At 35.3% G+C, this 19,698-nt stretch overlaps 1 protein-coding gene across 1 annotated transcript in view; it reads left to right on the top strand.

The window, feature by feature from the left end:
* FAM83B (family with sequence similarity 83 member B) overlaps positions 1-18,210 on the top strand; it is a 50,771-nt gene extending 32,561 nt beyond the window's left edge. The window contains exons 2-4 of the mRNA XM_037519877.2: positions 8,386-8,550; positions 9,170-9,294; positions 15,525-18,210. Coding sequence (XP_037375774.1) covers positions 8,386-8,550; positions 9,170-9,294; positions 15,525-17,817 — 2,583 coding nt within the window. The 3' untranslated portion in view covers positions 17,818-18,210. The remainder of the gene's footprint in view (positions 1-8,385; positions 8,551-9,169; positions 9,295-15,524) is intronic.
* The last annotated feature ends 1,488 nt before the right edge of the window (positions 18,211-19,698 follow it).

Genomic DNA, 19,698 nt, shown 5'->3' on the forward strand with positions numbered 1-19,698 from the left:
TTGTTTAGAATTTTGAGTAGTTTTGCTTGGTTCAAATTAATGATTTAAAATTATTGTTACTACAATAATGTTACTTTCTCCATAATAAGTTTGCTTTTAAATATCACCAGTGAAAATAAACAATTGCACATGTAATTTTAGTGCAAAATTATAAGACTAACATCAAGCTACAAATAAATTAAATAGGAAAATGTTTATTACTTTTTTTAAATTATGTTTATTAAGGTAAAGTTGGTTTATATTTGGTCTGAAGTAAATCTATTTTAGCAACTTAATGTATGTATCCTCCCCATGCCATCTCCCCAACCCTGAGTGAATATTAGAGCCATAATTAAATTTGTCTGTGTTTTTACTCAGAATTTTGATCCTAGATTTCTTAGTATATTTATGTGAAATTAACCAAATATGAAAAAAAAATTTACAGTTGTTGAATATTATTAATATGGTTATTCACTGTATTATTTTTTCTACTTTTCTTTGTGTTTGGCAATTTTTAAAGGATGAAGTTTTGAAATAGTTGTATATAAATGTTACATTTTGGTATTTAAAATCATTCCTAGTGAGATACTGCTACTGTCTACCTATATGCCTTGAATATGAATACTGTACCATGTACTGTCTTTGAAAATTATGAATGCATATGTGAAAGTACAAAAGTACAAGAGGAAAAAAAATATGAATGCTTCATAATGTTCTATAGTACAAATGTTGTGTGAGCATTTGACTAAAACATGGCCTAGATTCCTTAGTAGCAGTGATACAGAATAGACAAGAATTTCTAGGGCTACAATGGTGGAACACGGCTCTTTGTTTTGAAGAGCATGGCTTTTATGTGCCACGAGTTGGATTTTGCCAATAGTCTGTTTGTTGAATGAGTGGCACTGGCTTTCATGTACACTCCTCTCTCCCAATTCTCAGGTTGACCCTACAAAATACCCCCTCTCTGGCTCTGTGACACTTTTGCTGTGATCACTTTGCCTGGGAAGACCTGAGCACCTTTATTCCACCACTGAGGACTCTGTATAGCTTCCATTGCGCCTTGGCTTTTGGCATCCATGCTAGGGACCTGTACCAGGCCAAGAGCCAAGAAGTCATTTTGGGAAATGCTGAGGAATGAGAACTTATGAGCAGATTAATAGCGAATTCAGTGAAAGACTAAGACTTTTTGCACTTTCTTTTAGGTCTGCTCCTTGTTCTTCCTACTCATTCCTTGAAACATTGGAGTAAAAATTATTTTAGAAAGCAAAGATGCCTATTTGTACAGAGCTGATTTAAACATTTGCTTATGGCAAAACATATGTTTCACAAATCAGGAGGGAAATTGTAAATTATGTTTTAGCAAGTTGCCTTATGTCTTCTCAACCCCAGGTGAAAAGTATAGCCAAAACCAAATGCTATATTCATATAACTATTACTCTATATACTTAAATATCTATAAAATTAAAATATTCATAATGTTAAACTATACCTTAATAATATGCAGTGGACACATGATAGTATATATAAATTTTCATAAAATGGACATTTGTACTTAGGCTGCAAAAGTTTAAGGACTAAAAGTAGTTATTCTTAATACCAGTCTTTTTTTTCCCTGCAATCCATTTAGCACATTGCTTTTACAGATTCAAAGACACATATCCTCTAAGTGATCATTTCCTTTTATTTCTGTTACTCAAGTCTTTAAGTTTTCTAGATGTACTGAATTTTATTATAAATACAGCTATTACAGAATTCCATTGATTTTTTTTTTTTTTTAATTTGTACTCTTTAGTTTTTCTTCTGGTGGAAATAGTAAATCCTGTCTCTGAGCAGGCAACTGCCAAGAAAGTACGATCTTTTCAAATGGTGCTTAGTATTTTAAAGTATCAGAGGTATAATATTCAATTTCTCCATTCTGAGGATGATAACTGCAGTTCTGTGACAACAGAACATTAACTAACCCAAGGTATACTTACATTTCACTAAATATCTAGGTCATATAAAAGTATATTGCTAATGACTTTGTTTCTTAATAGCTTGCAAAGGGAAAAACAATGTAGGGCTCAAAATTAAAATACTGAGGATCATGAAACTTATTTCTAAGGAAATGCAAGTATTCAATGCCCAGCATTGTGATGAGTATTTTCTATCGAATCTATTACTGATTTTCAACTTTTCACTTCACATCTTTGTTATCGCTGGTTTCTACCTCTTTTTTTTTTTTTTTTTTGGTATTACAGTACATTTATAAATGTGAACATTATAATAAAAATAATAATGGGACTTCATAATTTTCAGGCAGTATGACTCATTAGAATTTGGATATTTCCAATATGAATATTGCTACTAGTCACATTTCCCCAACATTGTGGCCAGAAACTTTCTATTTCTGGACTTATATGGCTCTTCAGATCAAATCTAAACTTGTGTTAAATTTTCAAGTTTCTTCATAATCTGTATAAATTCTTTCAAAAATGTGTTACATGTTTCTAAGCATAATGATCTTTATGGTTTAGATTAGTTCATAAAGATTAATTAAAATATTACTATCATCTTTATTCTAACTTTTGCGTAATGTGTCTTTACAATGCTATTTTTCCACCTTGGGCAACTAAAAAATATTCTGTATTCATTATTTAAACCTTATCCTTGAAGGGGCCTCCCTGGTGGTGCAATGGGTTAAGTTGCAGCACTGTGAAGTTATCCGCAGCCAATGCAGCACAAGTTTGATCTCTGGCCAGGGAGGCCTCTCCTGTCTCACCTGCTGCTCCCCTCAGCAGTGCATTTCAGTCAATCTGCCTGTTCTGTTCCCTACTGTCTCTGGTGAATAATCTCACCTCTCTATACCTCTGGCCTGTACCCCAGTTCTTGTATGCATAAATAAATAAATCTTAAAAAAAAAACCTTATCCTTGAAGCACTGTCCATCTATTTCGCTCTATTAGTACCCACCCCTAATAACCAAGTACATAACAATGTTGTTTTTCTTTCTCTGAATTACTATTATAACATATTACCTAATACCTGTGTACTCTCTTTAATGGCCTTAAATTATTTTATGACTATGAACTTATCGTAACTTCATCAGTAATTATATTGCTTTATTTCAGTGTGACCTCTAGTGCCTGGGTCACTTCAGGAAAATTTACTGCCATGAGAAAAACAAGTGAAAACAAACATCCTTGAGTAAGCTTCTCAAAAACTACTAAAAGATGCAAAGTTTCACTCCAATCTTAAAAACAACCTGGAGTATATTTCTAAAAAATTTCTGTGTCTCATGTTGCTGATGAGTACAATTTTTTATTTACTTTTTCAATTTAAAACCAAGGAAAAAAACAGTGACTAATGACGAAGCAAGAGGAAAATTTTAGTGTATGGCATGGTACTTTAATGAAATCATTTTATGTAACTAGTTTCTGTATTGACTTATACAATCAATTGATGTGCCTTTTTGAAAAGCCTTACACTAATTAGGTTCTAGTTTTTCTTTGATTTTATATATAGTAATTGTGGTCTTTTCTATTGCACTGTGATTTACATAATTCACCAGGAATGAAATACCTTCAGGTAAATTTTGGCATACCTCATTTTTCATTCTTTTTCCTGTCCAGGAACATAATACACAATAATATAAAAAAAAGAACTGATTTTATTTTATTTATTTTATTTTATTTCACCATTTTTGGCTCAGCTGGAATTTCCATAAGACCTTGATTTTCAACATATCAAGCAAGAGAGCAGGGAACCAGAAGTCTTAATAAGTCCTCTGACTCAATTGACATTAGATAAGCTTGTCAAAGATGTGTAATCTGGTCTCCTGGACCCTGATTCAGTGTTTTATATGTCATGCAAGAGAGACCCATTTTTTCTATCTTTGGTTGCTGGAATCATCCATTGGCTAAGTGACTTCAATTACTTTTTACAAGCAAAAACCTTTCTTTATGCTGGTAATGTGTTTTTGTTCATTCCCAAAGTCCCAAGTAATTTGTTAATGAGACTACAGCAAATTGAAAATAATTTCCTTAGATATGCTGATTAGTTTCTTAAAGAATATCATGTTGTATAATAGTGCTTACTTAAAAGAGTTGTTTTCTTGTTTAAAAGAATGTTAATGCCAGGCTGCTCCAAAAATATATTTTTGCTTATTATCAATTACTTAATTTTAATTGAAGTGATATTGGGATACTCAGATATTGCCATCATAGTGCACCCCCCACCAAAATCACCCTTAGCCCCCAGCCATATTTTTAAGATATTTGGTCACATTTGTAATATAGGCATTTTCGTTTCTTTATCTCGATGCCCGTATATCATCACACCATTCACTAGTGAATGATCACTGCATTAATCAATTGTGGATGTGATTTGAAGGTTTTTTTTACATATTTAATGGTATAATGAACTTTCACAAGACAATAGTGAGGTTATTATCTATAGTTTCTCCTTTCTTCTGTTATCTCATACCTTTCATAAATAAAAAAATGTTTATACAAAGTCACAAGAAAAATTGAAATTTTTCTTCCTAGAGAAAAACCTATTTGAAGTTGTTTCACAGGTAGCTTGAAGAATGTCATCAACTTGTATAATTTGCGCATGATCCCTTATTATATCTTAATGTCATTAGAATAAATGAAAATGATTTGATGTCTAATCTATGGCTTTGCTCATCTTCTAATGTATTCACAATATATTCATTACACTATTTGGACTGTTACTGCCCTATGTCTATTCCCAGGTCATCCCTTTCCCTCTCATTTCTTAATAATGTTGTTCCTTGATATCTTATAATGTTCCAACACTAGTCCTTTCTCAATTCCTACCAATTTCAATAAACATTTAAGATATCCCCCTAAAGACAAGTTATTTGCACTTCTGCCATGATCTTTCTTTCTGTATCTCAGTCTGTGACTCCCTGTCTTATCCTTAGTTCTTATAGCCAATAACTGAAAATTCTGTATAACCTAATTCATGTGTCCCAAAGGGACAAGCACCTGCTTACACTTCTGGATTACTTCCTCTGTTAGCTGCTTAGTATTCAATATTCCTTTATTACATTTTGTTTTAAACTGTGCCATGAAAATTTTCAAAACTAGAAAAAAATAACGTATAGAACAATCAGTCTTTTAATAATTATCCATTCATTGCCAATTTTGTTTATTGTAGTATTGAATAAATACAACAGCATATCATTTTATCTGAACTGTTACATTTAAAAGATAAGGTATAATGGCCTCCCTTGTGGCTGACGGGGCTAAGACATAGCACTGTGAAGCTATCTACAGCCACTGCAACACAAGTTCTATCCCTGGCACAGGTTTGATCCCCGGCCAGGAAGCTACCCACATGGCGCAGCAGACCTCTCCTGTCTTACCTGCTGCTCCCTTCAGCAGTGTATTTCAGTCAATCTGCCTATTTTGCTCCCCACTCTGTCTCTGGTGAATCCTCTCACCCCCCACACCTCTGGCCTACACCCCAGCTCCTGTATGCATAAGTAAATAAATCTTTAAAAAAATAAAAGATACACTATATATTGTTTACTAGTACTGTCAATGTAAAATAATAATACTTTCTGTTGATTTGTCCTAGCAAGACCTCAGATCTATTGACTCTACTTCCATTTCACTGCCTCACACATCCTTGACCTTCTCTCTCCTCTATTTAGTTTCAATCCCAAGGTCAGTCATTTTAGTCACTCCAGATTACGTTCACCCTCAATTCTACTTCCTTCTCTCTCTGTTATATTCTCATGGCGAAAACACTTCCATGGTTAAAGCACTTTGCCTGCTCCATACCTCTGCCCCTGCAGCTAAACAAAGTTGCAAAAGAACCCACAATAACACTGACTGTTCTCATTTTAAGTTTGTGACCTGGTGAGTCCTTAATGCTGCCTAGTCATTGATGATACTTACGTAGTCTGTTCCCTTTCCCCATTCTAGATGACTGGTTAATACCACTTTCCTCCTTCCACTAACATTCTCCCATACTCCAAAGTCTTTCCAGTTGAAAACTTGCCTTTCCAGTTCACTGAGAAAATTTGCACATCAGAAGAGAACTGACTACTGTATATCCACTGCCACCTCTGCCCATCTACCAGCATCTCACCCTAATATTTGGTCTCCAGATTTGATGTTATAAATGATCTTTTACTTGTCTTAATTCTCTGTGCTCTAATTATTTAACTTTTGTACTAGATTCTATCTCTTATTGCCTACTCAGACATTGTTCTGGAAATTCTCTCCTCCATGCCACCTCCTACCATCTCTTGCATCATTAATTTCCTCTCTTTAATGGAGCATTTCATTACTATGCAGATGTGCTGCTGCTATTCTTCTGACCTTAAAACAAGACAAAAATACAAGTTGGCCCAGTTTTACCCATAGATATTGTCATTACTTTGCTTTTAATCGAAGCCAGATCATTCAAAAAAGAGTTGCTTATTCCTGCTATTTCTAGTACCTGCCCTCTCATTCCCTCTTTAGTTTCTATCGATAAGATTTTTGCTCTTGTGGAAGCCATCAATAATCTTTAATCTGCTAAATTCAGTGATATGTTAACCCTCACATTATTTGACCTGTTAGTAGGGTATAACCTTCTTGAGCACACCCTCCTTCTTGATACACTATCTTGATTTCTAAGGTGCCTCCTCCTCTTGGTTTCCTCAGTCTCCTTTGCTAGTACCTCCTTTTGTCCTGGGGTGCAATCCTTCTTTTTATCCATTCTCCTTTGATGACTGGATTTAATTGTTATCTTCACTGGCACCTGATTGACATGTCTAGACAAGGCCCTTTATTCAGCATTCCACTGATAGCGAGGCACCTCAAAATTAACTCACCATACTCATCTCCTTCCTAAAATTTATCTGTACTCTTACCTGTTTCAAGTGATACGAACTCAGTCCTTCAGGTTAGGAAGCCAAAAAAAATCTTAAGAGTCACCTACTCCTTTCCCCGCTTTTCTCTTGCATCCCACATTCAGTCTGTTCAGATCAGAGATTCAGTATCTGGTCATTCTCCTCATCACAGATGATGGCCAGGACCAGGATCATCCTGCTCATGATCACCATCACCACCCATTTGTATGGCTCCAGTATAACTGGCCTCCTTGTTTCCACTTGGCTCTCACCATTAGGGTTTTTTCTCAACTCAGTAGTCAGGCAATCTTTTTCAAAGATAAATCAGATTACATTCCATGGCCTCAACTTATAAACCTCTAACAGCTCACAATCTTCAGAAAAAAACAGGGAGGGCTTCTTAATACCTTGAAAACATTGTGATGATTCTAACCCTATCTTATTTCACTCCTGCTTTCTCCCTGTTTGTTGACCATGCAAGCCATGCTCCTGACTTAGGGCCTTTGCACTGCAGGTTCCCTCTGTCTGGAACACAATTCCTCATGATATCCACTTTGATAACCCAATCAATTCCTTTTTTGTCTTTGCTCAAGGAACAGTTTCTCAAAGAGACCTATTCTGAAACCCAAAACCCCTCCTTCATTTGCAGGATTTCATGATCCCCTTTATCTTAATCTTTTTTTTCCCAATAAACTTATCATCTTGTAATTTATTCCCTAACTTACCTGTGTATTATGTTTATTGCTTATGTTATCTTGCCCCACTAGAATGTGAGTTTCATAAGAGGCAAGGATTGTGGCCTCCTTTTCTGGAACAAGCAGGTAGCCCATTCAGTGATTTACCTTCTTCTGCACCATTTCACTCCCATTGATTTTAAGAATCAATACTAGTTCTGCTTCTAACAGTTAACCTGGACTCTCTCCTGTTAAAGGGCCTGCTCTTGAGGTTATTTTTCTCTGCATTTACCTCCCTTAATATTATCACTTTTCTTGACCTTTTTTTGTCAAGCTAATTGAGGCATGTGTATTTAATTTTCTGACCTTCAAGTCTTCTTCTTATATTCTTTCTTATATGTATTCCCTTCCTATTTTTATTTCTATTTCTAAATTGTTTTTTCTCTCATTTCCTCAAGATTTTTATTCTTAAGCATTTTATTCTTTAAGCATTTAACAAATGCTTAAAGAAATGTTGCTTTCCCATGGAAATGTTTCCAGTGAAAAATTCTAGCACTTATTTCTTCCTTCATCTACCTGCCCCATCCATCTGCCCTGTAGGGCAAGCCACGATTTGGATTTGCCCTGTGCTTAACATCCTACTGAAATGCAAATTCCCTTTGGAAAATAGTATGAAATTTCTGAGTGTTACAAATTTGTCAATAGTCACTTGTTTATTTTTCATATACCTTTTAATCTTCTTAGAAAACTGCAGATGTTTGTATATATATATATAATGTATTTAATTGTTTTCTCTTTTGTTTAATTTTTACTGAAAGAAAGCAATTTCTGTATCTTTCCCTATTGAGTATCAACAGCTGTTTCATAATCTTATCTTTAACAGGTCATTGCTTTAGTGATGGATATATTTACAGATGTGGACATTTTCAAAGAAATAGTGGAGGCATCAACTCGTGGTGTATCCGTGTACATTCTGCTCGACGAGTTCAACTTTAATCATTTTTTAACTATGACTGAAAAACAGGGTTGTCAAGTTCAGCGTCTCAGGGTAAGAATTGCATGTTTTTGTTTTTAAGCATAATGTGTACTATTTTTATCTCAGTCAAATTTAAGGCATGTTAAACTATTTCTATTCAAATTTAAAATTGGAAAGTAATATATGTAGCGTCACCTTGTACTTTCAGAATATAATTGAAAACATGCTGTTATTGTAGTTCACTTCATGGTGGAACATTTAAGTTTTTGAGTTAAAGTTGCCTCATTTGACATGCCAAACCTTAAAACCACAGACTTGACTGGAATAATTTACTTAACATTTTAAAAGAAAGGTGGATTTTAATTTTACTTGTTTTGGCTTCAGGCTTCTATAACCTGAAAGAGTTTCTTGCAGTAGGATCCTAAGTAATTTATGAGACCATCTGTGTAAATGTAAGGTAATATTTGCTATTTAAGTTTAGTTAAAATATATATTTTAAGTGACTATTTTCCTTGAGTATTTCTTTTCTTCAGTAAATTTTAAAATTTGATTTTTACTCTTGATTTGGTATATGTTTAAAAATTTATTTCAATTATATTAGGTACTAGGGCTTTATATTGACATATATTTTACTTTTCAAACTATCTCCTTTCTAGCCATAATTTTCACTTATATTTACATATAATTCTAGAATATTCGAGTGCGGACAGTAAAGGGTCAAGATTATCTTTCAAAAACAGGAGCAAAATTTCATGGAAAACTGGAACAGAAATTTTTGTTAATTGACTGCCAGAAAGTGATGTATGGTTCCTACAGGTAAGAAAGACCATTGTGTTTCCCTCCAGTGCTTTAGATTTTTATCAAATTGATTATTTTTCAGGCTTTAATATAATCTGTTTATTCTTAAAAATAAATAGAAAAGATCACATGGAAGCTTCGCGATCTAGGTTTTAGTCATGATTATACCTCTGGAGAACATTAAGACATTAAGAATGTTAGCAAGCAGACTGTAGGTACCTCAGCAACCTCAAATCTTCATGCTTTAAATGGGTTCTGCCATCTGCCATATAAAGACAAAGCATATTCTTAGCATGAAAGAATTTTAATAGGATAGTGTGCATAAAAAGAGAAGAGAATATTTTTCCATAAAACACCGAAGTTACCCGTCAGCTTTTGGTTAAATGCCCAAACAGGGTTGGCACAAAAGAGGGCCAGTGAGCCCCAAAAGCTTGCCATAGATCGAAGGCACCTTCTAACAGGGAACCAACAGAAAGGGCCAGAAGGGGGCCAACAATTCTGGGAGGAAGGAAACAAAATCAAAGTATAACAAGTTAAAGCCTGCCATTGTCAACCTCCCCACGTGCCTCTCACTCACATCTCATCCAAATATCTCTCTTAGTCTCTGCTCCATGTGTCTCCTTCCATGTCCTCAAGTCCCTGGTACAATTCAGGGTAGAGAAGCCAGCTTGCCCTCCATCCCATGTCTCTCTGCTCCACATGTCTCCTCTAAGTCTTCTTCTTAGTTTCTTCTTGCCATTAAGCTCCACCCTTCATTAGGCAGGGCAGGGAACATGGAACCTCCCCTTTTTATGGGGATCCTTTCTACATGGCATATGACATAACTTCCTTGGGCTTTAAGTTCTTCTTTCCTAACTGAGGTCATTGATTAATATCTCAGTTTCCTTATAACTCTATGAAAGGAAAAGTGTTTTTGCTCCTCATGAAAATAATACATAGTGTGGACTTGATAACAACTGTCCATAAAAAATAGAGGCTGTGGGTCTTCCCAGTGGCACAGAGGGTTGAATGCCATGCTGTGGGGCTGTCAGCAGCCTCTGCAATGTGGGTTCGATTCCCGGCCAGCCAGGGAGATACCCACATGGTGCAGCAAACCTCTCCTCTCGCACCCGTTCTTCCCTTCAGCAGTGCTTTTGGTCCATCTGCCTGTTCTGCTCCCTGCTCTGTCTCTGGTGAATCCTCTCACCCTCCCACACCTCTGGCCTGTACCCCAGCTCTTGTATAAATAAATAAATCTTTAAAAAAAATAGAAGCTGTTTATCACATTATAAAAACTGTCAAATGGAGTTTTCTTATTATTATTAAAATTTTGATAATTATCACATAGTCACTATAGCACCACCAAAAAAGAATTCAAGAGTCTGGCTGTTAAAAATGCCCTGGAAGATAGTAGAAAAAGTTACTAGGCCCAGTTTCTGCTCCCTGAAAACTTTCTAATTTATCACTGGTGAAATATCTACCCTATTCTAGTTTGGCTCTTTCACCTATTTCACACCCAGTCTTTTACAACTAATCTACAAGGCAGCATTTTCATCTACATTTTACAAATGTTGATACTGAAATTCTTGAAAGTGACTTGTCTAAATACCCATAGCTAAGGGCCAGAGACAATTCTGGCCTGGGTGATCGCAAAGAATAATCCTTTAAGTGATTGCTACACTAGTAGTCCCTTATAAATCTGGACATCAGTCATGAATGGGATACAGAGTGAGGTGATATCAAGAGGCTAGTGAAACAGCACCAAACACATGTGAATTGCTAGGTTACCAGAGCAGAGGAGACTCATAACCAAGGGCTATGGGAAGTAGCCAGAAAAGTGGTGGACATAAGCAGAACATTATGAGGGAGATTTTGACCTCCTCTCTTAACAATCTAAAAGGTCACAAGAGGAGGTGACATGTTACAATGGTGTGGACAAATTACCTAACTTTTTGTGCTTTAGATTGCTTTTCTATAAAATAAGGATAATCATAGCACCAACCTCAAGTTGTTGTGAGAACTAAATGAGTTAATGCATCCCAAGCTCTAATGTTAACTATGATTTTAGGGCTTGCTTTAACTGTTTTTATCTGTTAAAATCCTCTTTTGAAAATGCTGTTTGGCATTCCAAAGGAAAACTTGTTAAGAGCAGAAATTACAACTAGTGATTGAAATTAATGAGTCCTTTTAAAGACTCATTAAATGTGTATATACTTGTTCAGACCCACTTGGTTTTAGTGGGTTTTTAATTGAAGTGTTAATTAAAATTGGGAGTTTACTCTACTTATAGAATGGTGCATATTATTTATTCTTATCATAATTAATGCTTTCTATTTTTATTATGTAACTTGGTTTTTAGGATGATTGTCAATAGTCACCTCAACTGTGTTTTGCTGTCTACTAGGTATTAATAAGTGCTCTATTTTGGGGTGTCTGTACCTGAATTACTTTAGAATTGAATTTTGGAAAAATACAATAGTAACAAAAACTTTATCTTTATATCTTTATCATAAGCCAGATACAAAATTGAAGTTGCTGTTTATGGAAGTTAATATGGAATGCCTCAGACCACAGATTATAAATATTCATTGAATTTTATAAACCAACTCCATTCTCTTTATTATTTCATATTAATCTTAAATATACTTCTTTAAAGAATTAGTGGATCTCAGCTATACTATAGTCATTCTTTACTGATGAGTTATCATGCACTTTTTCTATTGCTAACAAAATTCTAACTGGATCTGGTGAAACAATTGTAAGCCAATCTTTGTAGAAACTGAATAAACTTTTACTTCCCATGGTTAAAAACAGCCTTAGTCATTCACATTCTAGCCGTTGATTTTCTCATAGACACATTTAAGATATCTTCCTCCTAAATCAAATTATTTGCCATATATCTTCATGTTCTAATCTCCCAGGATTTCCAGAGAGGCCTGGCATCTGTCCTCACCATAGTCACACATCATCTGACAACTCACATGTCTTGGTGATGGTTTATCAGGAAAATACAACAGGTGTTTTGTCATACATTCATACTAACAATGATGAGAAACAACACTTATGTACTTCTTAATTAATGTGTAAAAATCATATTGTGAATTGAATACCCTTATTTAAGAGGTATTTAGTAAGGGAGATAATTAGTAAGGGATTATCCAGAAATTGGCTGAGAAAGAATTTTCTAAACCTTTTTATTGATCTTATGATCTCCATGTAAGTTACCTTCAAAAAAAATTTATAATTTGAATCATGTAGCTTTATTATCTGTCTAAACCAAAAAAAAAAAAAATTTCCATACACAAAAGAAACAAAAAATCAAAAGACAAGTTACACTAAATTTGTCACATCTGTGGTGCCATCTTTGATCAGACTTAATGATCATTGCATTTAGACATAAACACTCACCCACTTTCCTGGAACCACTTTCACTTCATGGATGTCTTTATAACCCTGAGCCAAGAACTCGGAGTTTTTGAGACACTTTTTTTAAACATGAATTCATAACCACCCACTGAATGTCATGATTAGTACGTGACATAGTTTTTGGAGGGGGTGAAAGGAGTAAGTTCATTTTTATTACAGTAAATATATTACAAGTTAGTAAATATATTACAAGTTAAAAACCAATTATTATTAAAAGATATGCACTACAAAGTATTCATTTTTGTTCTCCATCTCTACCCCTGGTTCCTACCCTCCAGATTCAATTATTTGATTTTTTTTAGCGATTTCTTCTGATAGTTAACTCCATTTTTGTAACCATATGACTGTACTGGTATCTCCTGATTCATCATTTTTAGATTATATCTCTTGACTTTATATTATGATAATTGAGGAGTTACATTTCTTTTCAAATTTTGCTAAGCAAATATTTTGAATATTTGCTACTTTCACCATTTTCATAATGTCCCATTCACATCTTATCAGTGTATTATTTTCTCTTAATTTCTTTGAAGATAATGATTATAGTTTATGTGACTGTTCATAACTCTTCTTTGTACTTTTTCTCTGTTTCTTCAGGTCTCTGTTTTTCCATCTAAGCTACCAAACTTTATAAACTGTCTTCAACTTTCTTCAAATGTCTGCTGATATTTCGTTATGTATTGATATTTAGGAATTGGATTCTATGAAATAGAGTGAAAATTATGTAGGAAATGCTTATCAACAGTTGGGTTTAGAGCAGAATGATTGACTGCTATCCTGAAAATTTTACAGAAAGTTCTCTAAATGTCAATATAAATGGCTCTTTTTTTTGTGAAGCTGTCCAGCATTTCCTGAGACTAATCTCTGAATTGAATGTATCCATTTGAATGCCTTTTCTTTCACCTGAGATTATATTAGGATATTATTTTCTGATTTACCAAAGTGGTAATTTTGATTAAATTTGGTAAATTCTGATTTACCAAATCTTTTCTAATTGCAACACATTTACTGGCACCGTTCTCAGTTTCCTAAGCTCAACACTTGAAGGTTTTTTATTTTTTTAACCTATAAACATCCTTCATAACATACAGATCTGCCAATTCTTTCTTCTTGTTATTGGCTTAAATTTTTGCTCATCATTCCAGTTTTCACTCTGTTTTTGGTTCATTCCACCTTATTATTACTATTTTAATTTGTAGTGAATTCAGTTTATCTTTCAAATCTGTATGTCAAATATCTATTAGAAAAAATCATTCCTCAAATATCTTTTTATTATAATTTATCCAGATTTGGTAACAAATCCTACACAAACTGCTTTCAGGATTTTCCCCACTAGTTCATCAATCTTATGTAACTTCTTTATTTCAGCTAAATACAATTTTTTTTCTGTGTTAGACCCAAACATGGCCTTCCTTGCCTCCTTCCTAGTTCTGTTTTCTTCTTCTATACAAATTATCCTTCCCTACCCCTCAGGTCTGAACTTCTGGGGATCTAAACTCTCAAAGTTTTCTCTAAAGATTTTTTCATATTCTATAGCTGACCATTCTTTTAGTTGCTGTGTCTACTGTATTTTATGTTGATATCTTCAGCTGGAATGAAAATGCCTTTAATGATTCACTCTGTATACTTTTTTTTAAACCAGCCCTAGGGCCACTCATCTGTCCATGAAGGGAACCAAGTAAATAGTCTTTCCACAGCATGCACTCAGTCAGCAGGCTAGATAAATTAAGCATATCAAAATAATAATATCCGTAAGTTATACAGTGTTGTTTATGGTATTTTGTATACATTATTACAGTACACATTCTTTTATTATATTCACCTGACTGTCATTGTCTCCCCTGTATAAACAGAAAGCTGATTCATAGAGAATATCTCTGTCTTTTTCTTTCGTGTTAGCCTTCTCGTATCAGATTTATTATTGGCACCCATGTATTAGCAATTCCTTCTTTAGCTCAGTGACTTTCTATGTTGTCTAGATTTATTGAGTTTTTTTAAGATGGGATTTGATATTTTATATGAAATTTCAAGTCAGCTGTCACCTGTAAACTCTAGGAAAGAGATTGGAGTTCCATTAAGTACTGTAATAGAGCTATGAACTTTAATTTCCTAGAATTTGTATTTTATACTAAAAGACCTTAATTTACATTTTAACTGGCATGGTTTATGCGAATTAAATTTATCCATCCTGTGTATATTAGATGAATGAATATGCCCTTCAGTGACTGCGGCTGCTACCCACAAATTCTCTGTTTATAACAGCTGACCTCCAAAATTATACTAAGTCATAGAGGTAAAATACAGGTATTATCACAGACCTATCTTGTATTGACATGTTGGAGCTATCAGAAATTATAACAAGTATGCCATCCACGTTCTCTTGTTTAGACATGAGGAAACTGAGGCCCTTGTTCATGGGGCAACAGAACCAGAGTCAGGTCTCTCAGTTTTTTCTCCAGTGTTTGCTTCCCTACCCCATGCCAGAATGTATATATATATCAAATATAATGTCATTGTTTATCCCATAAAATGTTCATAGCCAGAAATGCAAATTGTACTGCAGCCTTTTCTTTGGACTCCTGGAAAGTAGGGCAATAAATTAGGGGTATGGTCAAAGCCAGAACTTGAGATGCTTTGTTATTTAAAATCAAATATGGAAGAGAGGGAACATATCTATTGCAAGCACATAATGACGGAAGAGCTTCTAAATTACAGTAGCCAAGGAAAAAACAAAAATAATCTTTCACCACCAATATCAAATAATATATTTTTCCTAGTAGAATCATATGTTATCATTAATCTTTTAGCGAAATTAATATTTTCCAATTCTGATTTTTTTCCAGCTACATGTGGTCCTTTGAAAAAGTTCATCTCAGCATGGTTCAGATAATCACAGGACAACTTGTTGAGTCCTTTGATGAAGAATTTAGAACCCTCTATGCCAGATCCTGTGTCCCCAGTTCATTCGCTCAGGAAGAATCAGCAAGGGTAAAGCGTGGGAAAACACTCTGGGAGAATGGCAATTACCAGCGTTCGGTTTCTTCGTTAGCGTCTGTTTCCAGCCAAAGAAACCCTTTTGCTAGACAAGAGATCAGTCACAAACTAGATTCTAATTACTTCAAAAATAGAGGGATATATGCTCTAAATGAACACGACAAATATGGCATAAGAAATCATGGATACAAACCACATTTTGTTCCAAACTTTAATGGTCCAAACGCAGTCCGTCAGCATCAACCCAATCAGGTAAGTGAGAACTGGAAGAGGCACAGCTATGCCGGGGAACAGCCAGAGACAGCGCCATACCTGATGCTTAACAGGGCTCTGAATCGAAACATGAATCCTCCTGGTACCTGGAAGAGGCCTTCGGATAGTCTCAGCGTGGCGTCCTCATCGCGGGGAGGCTATGTCAGCCGCCATAACACACCTGCCCAGAGTTTTGCTGACCGGCTGGCACAGAGAAAAACAACAAACCTCGTTGAGAGGAATTCAAATATGCGGAGGTCCTTTAACGGAACCGATAATCATATTCGCTTTTTGCAACAACGAATGCCAACCCTTGAACACACCACCAAGTCATTCTTGCGTAACTGGAGAATCGAATCCTACTTGAATGATTCCGAAGCAGCACCTGATGCAAACGGATCAGCTCTAGGTGACCGCCTGGAGAGCTACGATGGGAATGAGACTTTGAAAGCCAACGCCCTCTATAATCATTCTCGACTCCGTTCCTCTTTTGTGTTTAAACCAACTTTACCTGAGCAGCAGGAAGTGAGCAGCTGTACAACTGGCTCCTCAAATTCAACTGTCATTGGCTCTCAGGGAAGTGACCACACGCCGAAAGAGGCTCCAGACACTCCTACACCTGTACAGCATTCGACAGATAAACCCTTGCCAGAATCCATCCCCAACGAGCCATCAGAGCCACCCAAAATGCACACGTTGCAGGTTCCTGAAAGCCACTCCCCAGTGTTAAACCAAAGTACAAATGGCCACGCAGAGACAAACAACTATTTGTACTCGACCTTATGTGTAAATAAGCAGACAGAAAACCTAAAGAATCAACAAAATGAGAACCTGCTTAAAAGGCGAAGTTTCCCATACTTTGACCATTCAAAAGCCAATTTAGATCACGGAAATAATAAGCATTACGTCTATAGTACACTTACTAGGAATCGGATTAGACAACCAGAAAAGCCCAAAGAGGATTTGCTGAAAGGTTCCAAAAGCATGCACAATGTGACCCACAGCATGGAAGAGGAGGGAGAAGATATCAAGAGGGATCCTCCAGGCAGCGCTGCTACCAAGTCTGTTTCCATTGCTGCTTTGCATGATGTGAATAAAGAGGAACCTAACAAAGAACTCACTTCAAAGAAGGAAGTTAAGGGTTCCCCAAGTTTTTTGAAAAAGGGATCTCAGAAGCTAAGGTCATTACTTAGCCTTACCCCTGAAAAGAAAGAAAGTCTATCCAAAAATAAGGGACCTGCCTTTTATAAAATGTGTAGTAGCTCTGACACTTTGGTTTCTGAGACTGAAGAGAATCAAAAACCAAAAAAATCAGAACCCAAAATTGATGCCTCTCCTAGACGAAAGCGGTCTTCCTCATCAAACTCACAAGGCAGCATTCACAAGAGTAAAGAAGATGTAACAGTTAGCTCATCACAGGGGAGGAGCTCGCCATGTGATGAAAGCAGTAAACTAATCCCATCACCAGGGGCACCTGAAATAAAGTTCCTGGAAAGGGCAGGAGATGCCTCTGCCCCGAGATTTAACACCGAACAGATCCAGTACCAAGATTCTAAGGAGATTAATGCAGGTGTTGCTTCTGAAAGAAAACCAGCTTCTCCAAGACCCAAACCCAGTGAGCTTCTAAGATCTCGGTCAACTGATCGGCGTGTTTACAGTCGTTTTGAGCCGTTTTGTAAGATCGAGAGCTCTGTTCAGCCAACAAGCCACATGCCAAATTCCACCATACACCGCCCAGAAATAAAATCCACAACTATGGGCAATAGTTATGGCAGGTCCAGCCCAATGCTTAATTACAATACTGGTGTTTATCACTCATATCAGCCAAATGAAAACAAGTTTCGAGGATTTATGCAGAAATTTGGAAACTTCATACACAAAAATAAATGAAATACTGTAATTTCAAAAGATTTTTAAAATACAAAATGAATGTGGCGATACTTGTCCAAAGAACATGAACAATATAGACTTTTTTTGTAACATGCCAATAAATTTATGTAGGGGTGATTTGGGGTGATGTATGTGTTTACCGATATACTGATGTACAGTAAAGTTCTTTTTCTGTGACAGTTAGTTGTGCTTATTTACACTACAGATGGTATCTCTTATAAACATAAGATTTTTAAATGGTAATGGTGAAAAATGATTGAACTGTATTTCTAGACTGAAAATCTTTAAATCTTAAGTAAAAACACAGAGGAGTGGTGGTATATGGATTTCAACAATTCATTCCAAAGTCTTTCTTTTAAAAAAGGATTATACTACTATCCATGTCTCTTTATCAGAATGTTTATATGAAGTTTTCATATCTTTACAAGAAAATAAGACAAAAGGTTTTTTTTTGTTTCTACTTACCTTTGAATTATATAGGACAACATGCTATATTTAATTAATGTTTTATTTTCTTGTGGCACATAGACAACAGGTTGGGCAGCACACAATACAACTTAAACTACAGTTGCATACATTTTCAATTTTACTCAGTTGCTGGCAAAGTATCAGCTTCATGTAGTATACCAGTACATCATAGATATAGATTATCCTAATCTGTTGAAAATCATCCAGAATGTGCTTCTTACCACTCCTTCCAGCGAGCATAAACTCCACTCACCCATCTGTAGCTGGTCTTTTGAGATCATTCCTTAACTTCAAATTTAAAGAAGTCAGAAGGAACTTGGAAAACTTGGAATAGTCTCCTCCTTTCCTTAATATAAAAAATTTAGAAATGTAAATTGTGCACAATTTTTTTTACGTAAACAAGTCTGACAATACTTAGTTGGTTTGCTTACAAAAGTCTTGGCTCTTTTTAAACTCTTATCAAACATTGTGTAACTTCCTGGAGTTTTATTAAGAGCACCGGGTTTGAAATGAGGAGAAGGGTTCCTGGCTTATTCTTCCATCACCATAAGACCTGGAACAAGGTTTTAAATCTATATTTAAATTTAATGATGATATCCCAATCATAAGACAAACTTTGCCTTCCTTAGACTCCATATCCATTCCAGAAATCTTAATTTGTCTGTACTTTATTAATAAAGAACAGAAATTCAAGAAACAATGCATTATTTGAAAAATGTCAAGTGTTTGCACAACTCTTGAAGTACATTATTCAACATTCTCTAAGTTACTCTATGAGGCACTATGTCATTGTTTTAAAATTTTAAGATTCAGTCAAATATTAATATGCATACATGTCATTAAAATAATTTCCATTGTATTTAAACCATATGAAGAAACATAACAAGAGACAACAGAATAGTAGGGGAAAGAAAACCTAGTGTTTACTGAGCACTTACTCTAGATTAGGTCTTAACCTGGATCCTAAAGTTCCATGCAATATTTTGTGCATACCATTGTTTTCATTATTTGTAGATGATTATTGAGGTAATGATTGAGATACTGAAACTCAAAGAGGTAATGGTCAAGTCATATAACTCATAAGTAGTGGTCTAAAATGTATATTACATTCTGTCATATCACAATACCTCCAGGCTGTGTTCAATATCTGCTTTGCCCAAACTGCTGTGTATCAAATGAGAGAACATCTTTTTTATTTCCTGACTCACCAGTGAGCAACCTAGAAAAGATTTAGCTGAATTCCACCAGACACAAGAGCACACAGGACTTAAAATAATCATAGTAGTTGGCACTAGAGATTTAAATTAAGATTGATTTCTGGATGCAACCTAGCAGGCCAGTTTTAATTGTTAGGCAGTCATTTTTTATGTCCTTCTGGTTGAGTTGTAGCAGTAAGAAGGGGAAAGGAACCAT

Source organism: Talpa occidentalis, unplaced genomic scaffold (assembly GCF_014898055.3).
Source record: "Talpa occidentalis isolate TD23 unplaced genomic scaffold, MPIMG_talOcc4v2.1 talOcc4.2, whole genome shotgun sequence".
NCBI lineage: Eukaryota > Metazoa > Chordata > Mammalia > Eulipotyphla > Talpidae > Talpa > Talpa occidentalis.